Raw genomic sequence first — 14928 nt, 5'->3', positions numbered from 1 at the left:
CGGGACCTCACACAAATCGGGATTCATATCAGGGAAGAACCCTAAGCGTGAATCATACCAACTAGACCATCCGGGCCGATTTGTTGACACCCATTCGTGTGCGTTTTTTATCAGGAGAAGGGGTTCTGCTGCCGAGGTTGTCCAATGGGATGCGAGGTTGCGAGTGGATTAGATACCTGCCTAGGTAGGTAGGTACTAATCCGGAGAACTCCTTCCTCATCCTCCTCGCGCTTAGTACACTGTTCATCTGCCCTTGCTAAAAGAAAAGAAAAGAAATTTGGTTATAGACTGTGGTCATATTTCCTGCCTTCTGAGTCTCTCCTGTATTGCAATATGCTGGTCCATCCCTTCTCCAAGGAATCATTACTACCATGTCAGTCGTGTTATTCCTGCTGCATATATCTGCGTGCATATCAAGCCTGGTCCGCATTGGTAATAGGCCCCATCAGCAGCTCAAGAAGCTGGAATCAATCAAAAGGGTCAGTTCAGTATTTTAACGGATATAAAGACAGCTGACTCACCCACTGCTCCAGTCGCGAGTCATTGTCCCTCAGCGTTTTGAATTTCTCATCCAACCGTTCTGTATCATCATTAGCTTCCCTCCTTGTTGAAGCCATGAGTGGAGTAATATTAATACCAGACGTGCAGTACAGGACGTCCTTGAGTTCCGGATCCGAATCGAGGCTTTCTAGGAAGCTCTCTGCTTTTTCATCGGTCCTGATTTGGCTGATCTGGAAGCGGACGACTGGTGGACGTCAGAAATGAAGCCTCTCAAAACCCGCTGGAAACAACTTTCTACGAAACCTACCCTCCGGATCGTATCCATGCTTCCGCAGGATCTTCCCACATTCGAGAATGGCGTCCTTCAGCACAGTCTCCTTCTCGGGCTCGGGTCGGCCGTCGGTCGTGATGGACAAGAGGACTGGCCGCGTGAACGTGTTGGTTTCGAGCGGGCGGTATACGACCTCACTCAGGACTTTGCGTCGCAGGTGCGTCCCGATATCCGTCGCTCCGTCCAGGGGCAGGCCGGACATGATGTTGTCGATGATGTCCACGCTGGGCTTGGAGAAGATCGGCTCCGTCGCCCGGTTGATGAAGCGCAGCTCGATGCCTTCGCCGTCCGATACCACCCGTGTGGTGATGCTGGTGATGCGTTTGACGAGCTCTTTCTGGTGCTCGCCGCGCTGGTCTCTTCTCATTGATGAGCTGTCGTCTGTTTGCGGGTCAGTCAGGATCGATACACACAAAAGGGGGGGGAGGGGGATTGGCTTACCGCAGTATAGAACGGGCTGGTACAGAGCGAGTCTGGTCAGGTCTTTCGGATCGAGCGTGTTTTTCGGGTCCCTATCTAACTCGACAGCCTTTTCCACGACCGTCTCCAGGAATTGGTTGCCCGGGGGGGAAGAATCGATTCAGCTTGGTCTCCTCGATGTAGTCGTTGATGTCCTTCTTGAATTGAGCTACCGGCTGGGGGCGTGCCAGTCTCTGTTGACTTGGTTAGCAGGAGCTTCACAAGGACAGAAAGAGGTGTATAGTTGCAATAGGAGGCGTACCTTTGGAATTCTCGAGTCAAACACGCCGCTCAGTTTGAATCGCTTCTCGATAGCTGCCGCTGCGACAAAGGCCCCGCCGGCGACGGCAACCTTGACGTTCTTGTTGGCCCACGCGACGACGAACAGCACGAAGCCGGTGAGCATGAGAATGACAGGCAGTCGCTTGCTGGCCCTCTGCGCCCGGGGCAGCAGGGCACGCATGCGAGCGCGGTCTTTCCTCTTCGTCGCCACTCCCTCCGCCGTCTTCCCTTTGCGGTTCGCGGCGGTGGGCGATGCGCCGGCGTCGACCAGTGCGCTGATCACGGCCGGGTCCTGGTACGTCTTGACCGCGTTGAGCAGCGGCGTCGAGTCGTCATCGTCCGCGGAGGGTGTTGACGGATCCGCGTTGTACGCGAGAAGCAGCTGGATGATCTTCGATCTTCGATTACGATCCCCTGCCAGTTCGTCTGTACGATCCTCTAGCAATTGCCAATATTTGGAATTATATGAATCTGCTAACCTCTTCCCGATTAGGCAAGCTGTATATAGCGGAGGCGTGGGAAATTACTGAATCTTTCTTTCTACATCTACATATCTCATCGCAGATACCCCTGGCCGAACACGGGTTTCTACCTGATTTATTTTCCATTTTCTGATATACAATGGAGCAGCCAGGCAATCCAGACGCCGCGCAAGACCTGTACGGCCTCGGGGTGCGCGTCGGCGTCTATCTGCAGGCGCTGGGCATGATCCTCTACAACTACGGCGACAAAGAAGACTACGGCAAGGGCCTCAAGGTGGCCTCGGGCAGCATCACGCTCTCTATCCTGGCGTCGTGGTATGTTTTCGCGGCGCGAGCAGTCTTCAGTCCGAGCGAAGCGGTCATCGTCCTGCTCGTCCTCATGAGCGTGTCCTTCCCGGCCAAGATGACCCTTCTGAACCCCCGGACCATCGTCGGCGAGACCATCGGCCTGATCGCCCTGCTGCTCCCCGAGCTGGCGACGTGCGCCGCCCTGGTCTGGACTTTTGCCCGCCTGGTCGACACGCTGCCGGCCCTGCAGACGCCCGGCGTGATGTTCTTCTTCGCGAAGGTGTCCCTCCACGGCTGGTTCCGCTATCTGGCCCTCGTGTACTGCATCATCGACGCCCTCACCTCGCTCTCGTTCGCCTACAAGGGCGCCCGTGTCACCACCATTGCCTGGAACTGTTACAAGGAGGCCCGTAAGGAGACCAGTCAGCAAGAGGAAGAGCAGATCGGCGAGATCATCCGCTGGGACGACCTTGGGACCACGATCCGGCTCCTGCGCTGGCTGATCTGGGTTTTGGAGGTTGTGGCAGTCGAGCTCACCGTGCGGTGGAATCATCTGTCCCCGACATCCGACTTGCAGGCCCCCGGCCAGCTGATCCCCTTGGTGACGGGGGTCATTATCCTGATCGACAGCGCCTTTGTCGCGGGGCGCCGGGTTGCGCCGCACTGGGCAGGGCGGTTCTTCGGGTTCATTGCCGCCGCGGTTGACGGGGTGATTGGGGGTGTCTCCTCTTGCGTTCGGCTCTTTCAGGACAACGTACCCTTGGTTCGCAAGGTGGTGAGACGGAGACTTCATGATAGACAGGTGAAGGGGGAAGAAGAGGAAGCGTTGCCGCCAGCTATTCAAGCCGCGGAGAGAGCTTGAAGGTCGAGCAAAGACGAACTGGCAGGATTTTACAGGAAGGAGCAAGGAATCGATGTTGTCATGACTTGTATTCCAGTACTAGACAGAGACAGCAGCCACATAGCAGGGTTCCGTTATTCCCAACAAAAATTGTTGAACTAATTACGCTTGTCAGCCTTCCAGCCTTGAGAGTCAAGAGTCGAGCGTGCCATGTGCCTACCTTTTCCTTCTTCCCCCTGAGATACTTCCCAAACGAGACCTCCGGCGTGTCCACAGCTCCCAGCTTGATATCCTGCGGTGTGATCTTGGTGGCCTGCATCCGCAATTCGACAAGCTGGCCCAGGGGCCCTCCTTGCTTGTTGTCCAGGACAATCCTAAACATGTCCGGGTTCTTATCCGGTATGATCTGCGGAAAGCAAAAGTCTTGCAGGGTATCAGTCAACGTCACGCCCTGCCTGACGACATCCCACAGCACCCATCGCTTCTTCTTCTTGTCACCGGGCCATCCCGGCGGCGGTCTGAACCGGAAAACGTACAAAGGAGGAGGAGGACTGGTCGAATCCGCCGACGTGGGCGGCGCATACGCGGGCAGGATGTCGAAACTCGTCTCCAGCCCGGCGGCCCCCAGCCGCACCCAGGCATACTCCTGGTCTGGGGGGAACCGGAGATATAAGCCCTCCGGCGGTGCTTGGGGGTTGAAGACCTTGAGCGATTTCTGCGCGTATCCCACCCCGACCCAGCGGAAGATCTCCCCGAGAACGGTCTCGTTGAGCCGGGTTCCTCTGCTTCCTCGACCGCGGCGTTTGGGGCCGTTGTTGCTGGTAGTTGTCAGAAGATCAACTGGGATAGGATTGAAGATAGGAACCTACTGGATAGCCACGGCAGTTTCGTGCCCCTTGTAGGGCATAAACACGGGCGACCCGCTCAGCCCCTGCTGTGTCAGGACATTGTATTCGAGTTGGTCCGCATGGCAGCCGATGCAGCGTCCTGTGTTCGTTATATAGTCAGCTATATCAGTGTGAATTCATCAACAGCAACATCATTATCGTCTTCTTCTTTACCTGCGCTCGTTTCCGGCTGCCCCGGCGTCGAGTCCACCCGGTAGCCGCTGACATCTAGATCGTCGCCCCGGAGATTATCGTGACCGAGCTTGAGAGCGAAGCCGAAGCCGAAGGCGCGGGGGGGAGCCAGCAATACTGCCCCTGGGGACGAGGATCGCTCCGTAGTCATTCGCCGCGTTGGCTTGGCTGGGGTTGCTTCGATAAGACTCCGAGACGAACAACTGCAGGCCTTGGCCTTGGGAGATCGGCGGCCCTCGACCAGCTGGCTGGAGGATCTGCAGGTTCTGCGACATCTTGCCCCTGGAGTCGACGAGGTTGTGGCCCGCCGTGAGGATGACATGGACATCACGGTTCCTGCTGGCCTGGTGGGGGATGTTGACGTAGAAGCCCGTGCCATAGTGTGTTTCTCCGTCTTGCTCGAATTGCAGCTTGACGATCCACTCGTTTCGGTTCTGGACTTGGGAGAATTGCAAGCCCCCATGGGCCTCGGGCTCCGGGAGGCGATCCCAGGCGACGTCGTAGAATTCCGGGTCTAGGACGAAGTCGGGCATGGCCAGACAAATATGGCAGGAATATTACAGTGTAGAGGCAAAGTGGAAGGGTAACGCTTGATGGAGAGATCAGATGGTACAGTACATACCTCTGGAGCTGGGAAGTTCTCCCTCAGCCCTATGTACGAGGCTGGCTGGATCTCGTTGCCATCCGACCCTAATCTGGCCGCATGCATTAGCTGAAAGTTACCGTAAATGTTCATGCAGACAGAAATCGACCCAATGCAACAGAATTCGCCTCTCCTGCGAGCTGTGCATGGACATTGTTGGAAACATCATCACTGGTGCCACGTCGATAGCTGAGCTGAGCTGAGCCCCGCGAGTTCGAGTGAACGAAACCAGCTGCACATGATATATACGGACCAAACGTTGGCTATCCTTTATCACCATATCTGGTAAACACCTCGAACTTCGTTTCTGGTAGCAAACACAATGAGCTTCACCCCGCAGGATCTCGTCCACTATCTCCAAGCCGCCTCGGGCGCCATCCCAGACGACGGAGACCGAAAGGGCATTTACCTAGTTGTGGAAGAGGACAACGATCTGATTGAGAAACTCTGGACGGGGAGTGAGATACGACCAGGTCTTTATCGCGTCGGATGTGAGGAAGGACACGCCGGCGCTGTACCTGTTGAATGAGGATGAGGTGAATAAATCCGATATACATTTGTGTATCTACTGATCTTTCTCCAGCGATGCGTCTTCTGCGTCGACACGAACAACACCCTCAAATGCTACAAGTTCGACGCCGACGAGGATGAGTGGGCCGAAATCCCCCTCCAGGGAGAGCAGGATGATGATGATGACATCGCCATCCACCCCTCCAGCAGACTGAGCGGCTGCTTTGCTGCCTCCTCTTCCTCCTCCTGCGGTGGCGGGGGGTACATGGTCTTCTTCCAGGACCTGGCCGGGCGTCTGCAGGGTGTCAGGATCCAGAACGATGGAAAATGGGAATTCCTCCCTTCCATCCCCGTGCATGTCCATGCGCAGGAGGGGACGCCGCATTCGGTCGTCGTGTCGGATGACCGTGTCTTGCATTTGCTGTACATCCATCATCAGGATGGTCGTATTCATCATTTGACGAAGGGGTTGGAAAGTAGTCGATGGGAGGGTAGGCACATACATACCTTCTTGTTCTTCATCATTGTCTTAGATACTGCTATCTAACAGCTAGGCTGTCCAGACACCCCCCTCCCAGGCCCAAGATTCAACGGCCACGACAAAGTCACCAACTTCATGGCCATCCCAAACGAGGACCTAACATTCGAAATCTGCGCCCTACTATCCCCCTCCGGAAAACCTGATCCGAATCAACAAAGACGGCGCACAGACCGAGTTGGGAAAAGTCCGCCAGGGGGGCAAGTTCGCTGCCGTCTCGAGCGAGGAGTGCGTCATTGAGACGCTGGCATTGATCAGGGATGGGGTGAGGAAGGCTGCGGGGAAGGTTGTTAGGCGGTGAAATAGATCGATCGATCGATAGATACACAGGATGAATGTGTTTGTTGATGAGGGGGTTTTTCTTTTCTTTTCTTTTTATCGCAGCTCTCTCTCTGTTTATTTAAGTAAGTAAGAATCAATCCAATAAAAAGATAAAATGTAGAGAGATAGGAGTTCTATGCTCGATCAAGTAGGTAAAAAAAAGAGCGATTGCAAACCGAGCTTATTTATTACTTACTGGCTCCTAGAGCTGTGCCGGGCGTAATAGCCAAAATAGGTATGTACTGTACAGTACATACATCATGCATACTACCTGTTAGTAATGCTTGTTATTAACAGGGAACTAATAGTGTAAACCATTAAATTGCAGTATCAGGCCTCCTTCCTTCAGATTTGCATTGCATTAATTAATTATATTATATTAGATCCTTTAGATTAGATTAGAATCCCATGTTTCATGACTTCATCTCCTGTTTTATTTCATTCCCTTGCCTTGCCTTCTAGATCTTCTTGATAATTAATAATAACCGATAGGCTATGTATGTACAGGTCCATGACAAGTCTCCGACGACGACTCATCGAACAGACCTTTTTTTTTACCTTGTATAGGCGAATCGGAAATTGGTGAATTGGTGAGATAGACCATCTCGCACGGACAGTGTGTCATGAGCATGACAAATCCATTATTATTTATCCATCATCAACCATTACTTCTAGTTTATGATTTTCTCAGGTATCCAGACCTGTGTATTCGTTCTACTCTGTACAGTGCACAAGAATAGCTGCCTTTCCAAGCCTTCTAATTTACAGACCTAAAGAAATCAGTCACCTGTCTATTCTCCTCCATCCGGCTCGATGTCGCTGCCTCCGCCGTCGTAACCCTCGTCCATCGCATCCGCATTCAGGTTGGTCGTGTCTGCAGACACACCTTGCTTTTCTTGTCCTTTTTCGTATGTTATCGTCCTCCACCCCGCTGGTGAGCTGGGGTCCTTGATGTACTCGGACATGGGGAACTAAACCATAGTTAGCATTATTTCATGAACGTATACGCCAAGGAAACGCACATAATGATCATTCTTCTTCATGGTGACAACCCATGGCACGTTGTCAAACGTAACAGCACGAAGACGGAAATACGTGTTGTCAGGGATCTTGTTCACTTCTCTCACGAAGCTGTCCAGATCCAGCGTCTCCACGCCATTGACCGCCGTAATAAAGTTGGTGGGCGACAAACCGTATTGATAAGCAGGCGAACCACGACTCTGAGAAAAGAGTTAGCAAATCATCACTCAAGACCAAATCCTCACTCAAGCGTAAATGACAATCACATACCCGGGCACTGACGTAGACCTCGCTGTGTAGCTTGGAGATCTGCTGCCGGACAGCATGATGGGGCTTCTGCAACACCGCCCCGCAGAACACGACCGCCCGGTCTGTCTCGAGATCCTCGGTAGGCACCGTCGGAACCTTGACACGCATCTCTTGCCCATTCCGCACGATCAGCGCATCCAGGTATTCATGGTCGTACATGATATCGAATTCGGACACGCGCGTGATCAACTTGCCGTTCAGGGTCAAGATAATGTCCCCCTCCTGTAGAGCATCTGCCTGCGCCGTAAAAGAAGGAGGAGGGCAGTCCACCTTTCGCACCATGAACAGTTGATGTCGAGATGGATTGGCGATGGCCACCTTCTGGATCCATTCCTCGGAGACCCCCATGATCCGAGCCTGACTCATCTGGATCACATAGCTCTCCATGTTCAATATCCGGAGCTTGGGGATGATCCCCTGCTGGATCTTGCTGATGATGGGAAGAAGCGAAGGCGTCGCAAAGCCGAGATGATACTCTACATCCTTGTGCGAGTTCGGAGTCCGCTCGCCAAGATAGTTCAACCACAGGGCTTGGACGACGCCATCCTCCCCCAGTAGGACACCGTTCGTGCACTGGCTGCTAAGGCCTGTATCCACGGTGATGGCATCCAGATTGATTGCGCGATACCGCGGGGCAGAGGCATTGGCCGGAATAGCAACCGTCGTGATGTCGGTGACCGTCGTCTTCGCAACCACGATGCGGAAGTTTTGGTTGAACCCAACAAAAATGGTGTCTTGACCCTGCTTGATATGCTCCGTACTGAGTTGGGCAGTTTTCACCGGTGCCTGCACCAGGCTCGGATCATACTGCACAATGGTGTAGTTCTGCAATGGATGCAAAAACACCACCTTGCCGCTCACGATGATCGAATCAGCGACTGTGATGTTGATGTCACACAGATCATAGGGGACAATGGCTCTGGACACGACTACAAGGCCTTTCTCCGCGTCGATAACCAGACCAAATCCCGTTTTCTTTGCCTGCGGGAAACCGTCCAACTTCAACGGCATCGTGCAGGAGACCCGGACGAAGCTGCGTACGATGTCAGCAGCGGCAGGCTGGCTCACTCCATCCAAGTGAATAAAGTCGGCCTTCCTAGGCACGGGAGGCTCCGCGGGAATAGGATCAGCAATATCGGTAAAATCCCACAAACCCGTCTCGTCATTCCGTTTCGCAAGCCGCATCTTGGGATGCCAATGACGATCAATATACACAATGCTCGTCCCTCGAGTGTGAAGATCTCGAATGTGCTTGTAGGAAATCACGACCCTCGCGCGATCTGCAACAAAAAGTCAGGCCTCCACAAGTATAAGAACACTCCCTTAATATAACTTACCAGGTATCGTTTTCATGACCTCAATAAATTCATCAAGGTTACGGGTGGGTCGTTTATCAACGGAATCGATGATCCATCCCGACAAAGTATTTTCAAGCTTGAATGATCCCGCTGCCTCGCAGACGTACACTCCTCGAACGGCAATGGCATAAAGTCTGGCCTGCTGATAAGAGAGATCGTGGAAGGTCCCTCCAGCTACAGTCACAAAGCGATCGGGAGTGATGGCATGTAAATCGCCAACTCTACACTCTACCTCAATGTCTTGACCGCCACGCTGTACAAGCAGCCGGACAACTTTGCCAACATTTGAGTCAAGGATGTCATCAAGCCTCACAAACTGAGTGAGAAGTTCCCCATTGACCTTCAAAAGCACATCGCCTTCCTGGAGTTTGCCATCAGCGGGACCCTCTGGCAAGACGATCTCTGCAACCAGCATCCCAGTTTCCGTGGGCGCGGCCTTGCGAACGGCAGCCTCCCACTCTGGGGTCAGACCCAGTCGACGACATTCATCGAAAGGTTTCATCAACCACTGCGTCTGAATGGTTCCCCGAGTAACAGGCTCGCCCCTCCGGATGCACTCTAAAGCCCGGAGGGGGCGATCCAAAGGCAAGAAGTAATCCGTGGCGGCACCATCGGCACGACCGCCGGCCTGGAGAGCCACGACGTCGCCATCGATATTGACCACGGGACTTCCAGAACTTCCACCGCTTGCAGCGGCTGCCGCTTGAATGTAGTTTGTGTTGAAATCACTGTAGCCTTCGCCGTACTCGGGAGCATTTCGATCCAGACGACTAATCACACCTGACAGAATGCTCAGCTTCTCTCCAGCATCATTACCGACCACCCTGATTTCTACTCCAACGCGCGCAGCTTCCGGGTTCAGTTTCAGCTCCGTCACCTCCATGTACTTAATGGCCTTGGGATCAAATTTGAGAATTCCGAAGTCGTGGACAGGGTCTCGGTAGATAGGGCGAACATCGCACTGGCAGCAGATATTAGTGCTGAAACACAAATCCAAAAATGATTCAAACTCACTTCCTCATGATTGTCAAAAATACAGTAACCCCAGAAGGGTCCTGCACAGACTACGTGTCTGTTGGTCAGGATATATCCCTTCTCGGCGTCGACGACGAACCCGGTCGCCTGGCTGCACATGGAAAGCTCGGTGTCGAAGGAGCACGTCTGACAGAAGTGTATGGACACGACGCTCTTCACCACCCTTTCGATCGTTGCCTGCCACTCGGGAGAGTCTGCTTGGGTTGGCCCCATGGGCAACATGGGTGTTTCGTCCTCCTCATCTTCGATATCGTAGACGGTGCCGTTGGCAGGAGTGCTGTCTCCGGGGGTCAGGGCAGACGACTCGGGCTTGAGATGCTTCGCTGGCCGATCCGATGCTGCAACGGGACTGCGCTTGCGTTTGGCACGGGTCTCACCGTTCTTCTCCATGCTGAGGGTGGTAGAGAAGAACCGGCGGACGAGTCGGGGGGCGTGGAACCGGAGAGTCTCTTTAGGGAGAGATGACAGGGAGGGGGAGATTCGTATATTTGTGTCCCTCGCGTATCTCTTTACGGAGAGACGTCCGACGTAGCCGAAGTGACGCGAATGTAAATTATTATAAGGATCCTGCAGCTGACGAGAGTATTGTCGCCCGACCCGACCGGAAATCAACTTGGCTTGCAGAGGGCAGCACGAAACCGACAGCGAATTAGGAAGAGATGCGGAGCGAGTGCTGGATCCAGGCAGACCAGTCGTGTTCTTGTGACAATAGTGCGGTGCTGCAAGAGGAGCAAGAGGAGGAGGAGGAGGAGGTGGTGGTGGTGCAGGTGGTAGTCGTAGCAGCGGCGATGCAGCCGGACCAGAAGCTGCAGTAGCAACAGAGGAGCCCCTTCTGCGCACCAGGAGCAGGACAGGGGACATCCACAATACCGCAACACCTCAGGCTCACGGTGCAGCGGTGCTGGAGGTCTTTTGCAACCAGAGTTCCTGTCCGAGAGGGAGGGTGAGGCAGGAGGAGCGCGTGAGCAGGGCGGATCAGTCACCAGAACAGCCGCTGAGGCAAAACTTGCGGGTGCTCCTCCGCCGCAGGTTTCCGCGGGCCATGATTGGGCCACCAGCTCAGCTGCTCCCAACTCCCCTGTCCACACCCACGCTGGCTTACGGATGGGCTTTGATTACGGTGTCTTTGCTCGATTACAAGTCAGCTGCTGGCTGACGTGGGGATGAAAATTATCGCAAGGAACGGTGTGGTGGGATTGGGAACGACCATTTACATTGCGCTGTACCTACACGTGGGATTGACTATCTCGTCTTACACTCGTTTTTCAGTCGATTGGTCGCAAGAAATGAATCTGCAAGAACATGGAAGTAACCGACACGATAGAATTACAATTTTTTGTACTGTACAATAGGTTCCACATGTGCAAGGCGCCAACGGAGAGGATCATCGAGTCCACATCCGCGAGTTCGGCGGCTTATGTCCCGTGGATCGCCTGATATCTAGTCCGTCACGTCTTGTCGTGATTGTTATTGTCCCAACTGCTCATAGTCTCGCTTTTTGTTGATCTTGAAGAGGCACACGGGCCTCTGCTCGGCCTGGAAGAGTGTGCTGCGGCAAATATGCTCCAAGGCTTAGGAGGACGTTCGTATGACCACCTAGAACCACACCTGTCTTTCCTGGCACTGAATTTCCTCCCTCCGATTCCCAAGATCGGGTCTCCGGCTGAAACCGGGGGAGATCGACTTTTGTCGTCTGCTAGGAAGCAGAACGAATCCATCGGCCATGTATAGCATGAAATTTCCACCAGGAAACGGCCATATGATCTTCAATCACACCCCGTTGTCTCCGACCGCTACCGGGCCGGGTCCAGCATTGCCCGGGATGGAACCCTGCTGGGCTGGCCTTTGCTGCTGCTGCTGCTGCTGCTGCTGCTGGTGTTGTTGCTGCTGCTGCTGCTGTTGCTGAGGAGTTGTCGGTGGTCCCCGGTGAGGTCCTGGGAATAGTTCATTCAATTTTGCGTACATCTCGTTCAAGCTGGGCAAGTTGGGCGGAGGGGTCAAGATTGCTGGGGCTGCAGGGATAACTCCACTCGATTTCTTCGCACGGTCCGCAATCGTGGCCAGATACGCCAGGTTCGCCTGAAGGCGACGCATGCATTCAATGTATTCCTGGCTGGGCTTCTGCGCTGGAGGTTTCGACGCGTCGTTCGCGTGGTTCTGGTCCGCCGAAGAGACGGGAGAGGCGGCCTGCTGCTCTTGCGTCGGCGAATTCTGCTGCGAACCCGGAGGCGCAGGGGGACCACCAGCCTTTCCCGCTGCTTGGAGGTTCACGACTTCCTGCAAGAGAGCTGAATTGATATCCAGGAGAGTGGAGATGCGCGCTTTTTCTCGAGCAGCAGCCTGCGCCTGAGCGGCCGCTGACGGCCCTGAGACTTGTGGCTGTTGATTGGACGGTTGCGACGGTCTCTGCTGAGCGGGAAACATGTTGTTCGAATTGGAGAGGGCCGTCATATTCTGGGATGTGGCCGGGACAGCGGTCGTCGGCAGCGTCGAGGGCTCCTGCGAGTGCGACGGCGAGGCAGCTGTTGTCGCCGGGATTGTCGCCGGAGCATAGGGAGAAGGCGCAGACAAAGGCAAGCTGGCGTGGGGACCTGCGGTGGAGAGATCGCTTATCGTTAGTTCCATTGTTCACGCCATACCCAGGTCGGTTCTGAAGCCACGAGGCACGAGGTGGATACAAGGAAGGACAGATCAGAACGTCATGGTGCCACCAGCCCAACCATCCAGGTAGGACCAGATCTGCCACTGCAGCACGGTCCAACCCCAACCAGGCCGTGTGGTCGGACAGAAGCTTGAATGCGTGTGGCTGGTTACGGGGTCGGTGACGTCGACGTAATAATGGGGACCTGGACGTGCCCCGTCCTGGACCTGGGGGCTTGGGGACTGGCGATGACAGGTAGAGGGAGGAATAACGACGACTTACCAGGGTGTTGCTGCGGCATGCTGGACGACATCATGGCCGGCGCAGGGCCGCTGGACTGGACAGGCATGGGATTAAAGGAATGCTGGGGCTGGGGCTGGTGCTGCTGGAGAGGATGAGGGCCCTGGGGGGTTCGTGGCTGGGGATACGAAGACATCGAATTCGGATAAAAAGGCAGCTGCTGTTGGTTACCCGGGCTGGACGCTTGGACAGGATAAGCGGCCGGGGACGACAGCATGGGGTTGCCATGCTGCTGGAGAGCAGGGTAACCGGTGGGGTTGGGATTCATCGTGGCTCTCGAGCGGACAGACAGGCGATCCTGACACGACTACCGGTGACAAGACGAATCGATCAGGCACGGCGCGAGCGGCCGGGCGCGTGGATGGGGGGAATCCAGGGATGGGGACGCGGCTGCGGGGAGCGCGAGGCCACGGGCTTTTGTTGGACAGGCAGCTCAGATCCCTGGGGACGGCCAGGCCAGGAAGATCTCGAGAGAGGCAGCAGAGAAGGCGTGGTGATTGGCCGTTGGGCGTGCTGAAGATATCAGATGAGAGACAGCGTTTGGTTGCGCGGGATGGGGTGTCGAAAGACTTTTTTCTGGCAGAACGGCTGGCTGCGGCCTGCGCGGGCTAATGCAGCGGCCGCCGTTAGCTCTCCGCTAGCCCGGTCATTGGCCAGCCCGCACGCGCGGAACACCGGAGATTATTCCCCACCGAGCTGCTCCTCCTTGTTTGGGCAGGCGTGCCCAACAGGTCGTTCCTTCCTCAGTTAAACAGATGGCTCCTTCCTCAGATACAAACAAAGAAAGCAGCTGCACAGTTACGGACAAAGAAGGGGTCGAATCATGTCGAACTCGCCTCGTGACCTCATGTGATGTGGCTCATTAGTCAGCTGAGTTCTGTGGCTGATTCATCCCGTCTCCAGGCATGGCTTCCCGTTCCTTGGGTAAGCCTGCACTATCATGGCCTGGTGAGAGTGGCTTCGCTTCTGTTCCTTTCCTTTCCTTGTGGCTCCCATGGCACATGATCACTTCGCCAGAACCTTCTTTTGGATGATCTGATTTCAGTCGATTTATAGGAGATTAGCATATATTTGCGACCTCCCTCATCATCTTCTTGCTCTCAGTTCATGTTAACCAATCAATCCAGTCCTCGTCGCTCATCACTTATTAACAGCATCCCGAGTTTCGTATCCATGTATGTACAATGTACAGCAAATGCATGATATCATTACGAAAAAGAAAGTCTGTCCAATACTGGAACAAGTTGGCTCACAACCAGGACTCATGCGCCATCTCATGAGACGTCGGTTCATCACCGGGCAATTCGGGTATTGCATAAGGATAATGGGGAGGTGATTGCAGTACTTGCAATACTTGCATTGGTGGCTTTCCGCGTTGTGGTGATCCAGGGTACTTGGTATTCACAATTACAGGTCGAGTTTCGACGGTCTTCCGTCTCCAACATCGGTCAATAAATAGCCCTGCAGAGAGACCTGCGATGACGGCGACGGCAACAGTAACGCCCACGCCGGCTTTGGCTCCCGTGCTCAAGCCGTCATTCTGGACCCGCGGAGCGGAAGACGTGGTGAAATCGGAGCCACTAGAAGTACTTGTCACTCGAACTGTTGTCGACGTCGTGGACAAAGAGAGGAGGAAGTCGTGGCAGATAAAGTCCTCGAGGTGCTCGCATCTGCAGTAAGATTGAAACTATGGCTCCATGCGGAGGGACGTGTTTGCCCCTGAATAAAAATATCGAGGAAGAACTCCGGTGTGATCGAGAGGTTCATGGTCCCCAGTTGAATCTGCCATGAGAACGACGACAGACCAGATACATTTTCTGGAGGACAACATGCATTAGGGTCTCTGCAGAAAGAAAGAAAATCAGTACACAAAACTCACCAAACACATAGACGTATTCATCGACTGTCGATAGCTGGTGGACCATTCTCATCGCAAGATAATCAGTCTCACTCGAGACCCATTGAATATTCAAGTATGATCCGACAGCCT

The 14928-nt window shown here is 54.3% G+C and overlaps 4 protein-coding genes across 4 annotated transcripts; 1 reads left to right on the top strand and 3 right to left on the bottom strand.

Annotated features, from left to right (window-relative positions):
- Nucleotides 1-413: 413 nt before the first annotated feature.
- On the bottom strand, nt 414-4642 carry T310_5957 (uncharacterized protein; the record flags this gene model as incomplete). Its single annotated transcript, XM_013471208.1, has 9 exons — nt 414-461; nt 522-745; nt 809-1213; nt 1374-1485; nt 1554-1999; nt 2194-3283; nt 3405-4002; nt 4054-4171; nt 4246-4642. 9 exons carry the CDS (start codon nt 4640-4642, stop codon nt 414-416), a joined length of 3438 nt encoding a protein of 1145 aa, XP_013326662.1.
- A 586-nt stretch (nt 4643-5228) lies between these two features.
- On the top strand, nt 5229-6677 carry T310_5956 (uncharacterized protein; the record flags this gene model as incomplete). The annotated part of the gene is made up of 6 exons (XM_013471207.1): nt 5229-5420; nt 5490-5907; nt 5971-6182; nt 6397-6423; nt 6482-6510; nt 6659-6677. 6 exons carry the CDS (start codon nt 5229-5231, stop codon nt 6675-6677), a joined length of 897 nt encoding a protein of 298 aa, XP_013326661.1.
- Nucleotides 6678-7066: 389 nt separating this feature from the next.
- Nucleotides 7067-10387, bottom strand: T310_5955 (Pro-apoptotic serine protease nma111; the record flags this gene model as incomplete). Its single annotated transcript, XM_013471206.1, has 5 exons — nt 7067-7246; nt 7298-7495; nt 7566-8884; nt 8942-9923; nt 9977-10387. 5 exons carry the CDS (start codon nt 10385-10387, stop codon nt 7067-7069), a joined length of 3090 nt encoding a protein of 1029 aa, XP_013326660.1.
- A 1380-nt stretch (nt 10388-11767) lies between these two features.
- Nucleotides 11768-13206, bottom strand: T310_5954 (uncharacterized protein; the record flags this gene model as incomplete). The annotated part of the gene is made up of 2 exons (XM_013471205.1): nt 11768-12588; nt 12921-13206. 2 exons carry the CDS (start codon nt 13204-13206, stop codon nt 11768-11770), a joined length of 1107 nt encoding a protein of 368 aa, XP_013326659.1.
- Nucleotides 13207-14928: the final 1722 nt, after the last annotated feature.

Source organism: Rasamsonia emersonii (assembly GCF_000968595.1).
Source record: "Rasamsonia emersonii CBS 393.64 chromosome Unknown ctg1118621760348, whole genome shotgun sequence".
NCBI classification, from domain to species: Eukaryota; Fungi; Ascomycota; class Eurotiomycetes; order Eurotiales; family Trichocomaceae; genus Rasamsonia; species Rasamsonia emersonii.
The sequence above is the reverse complement of the archived record's forward strand: the minus strand, read 5'-3'. Positions and strand labels throughout refer to the sequence as shown.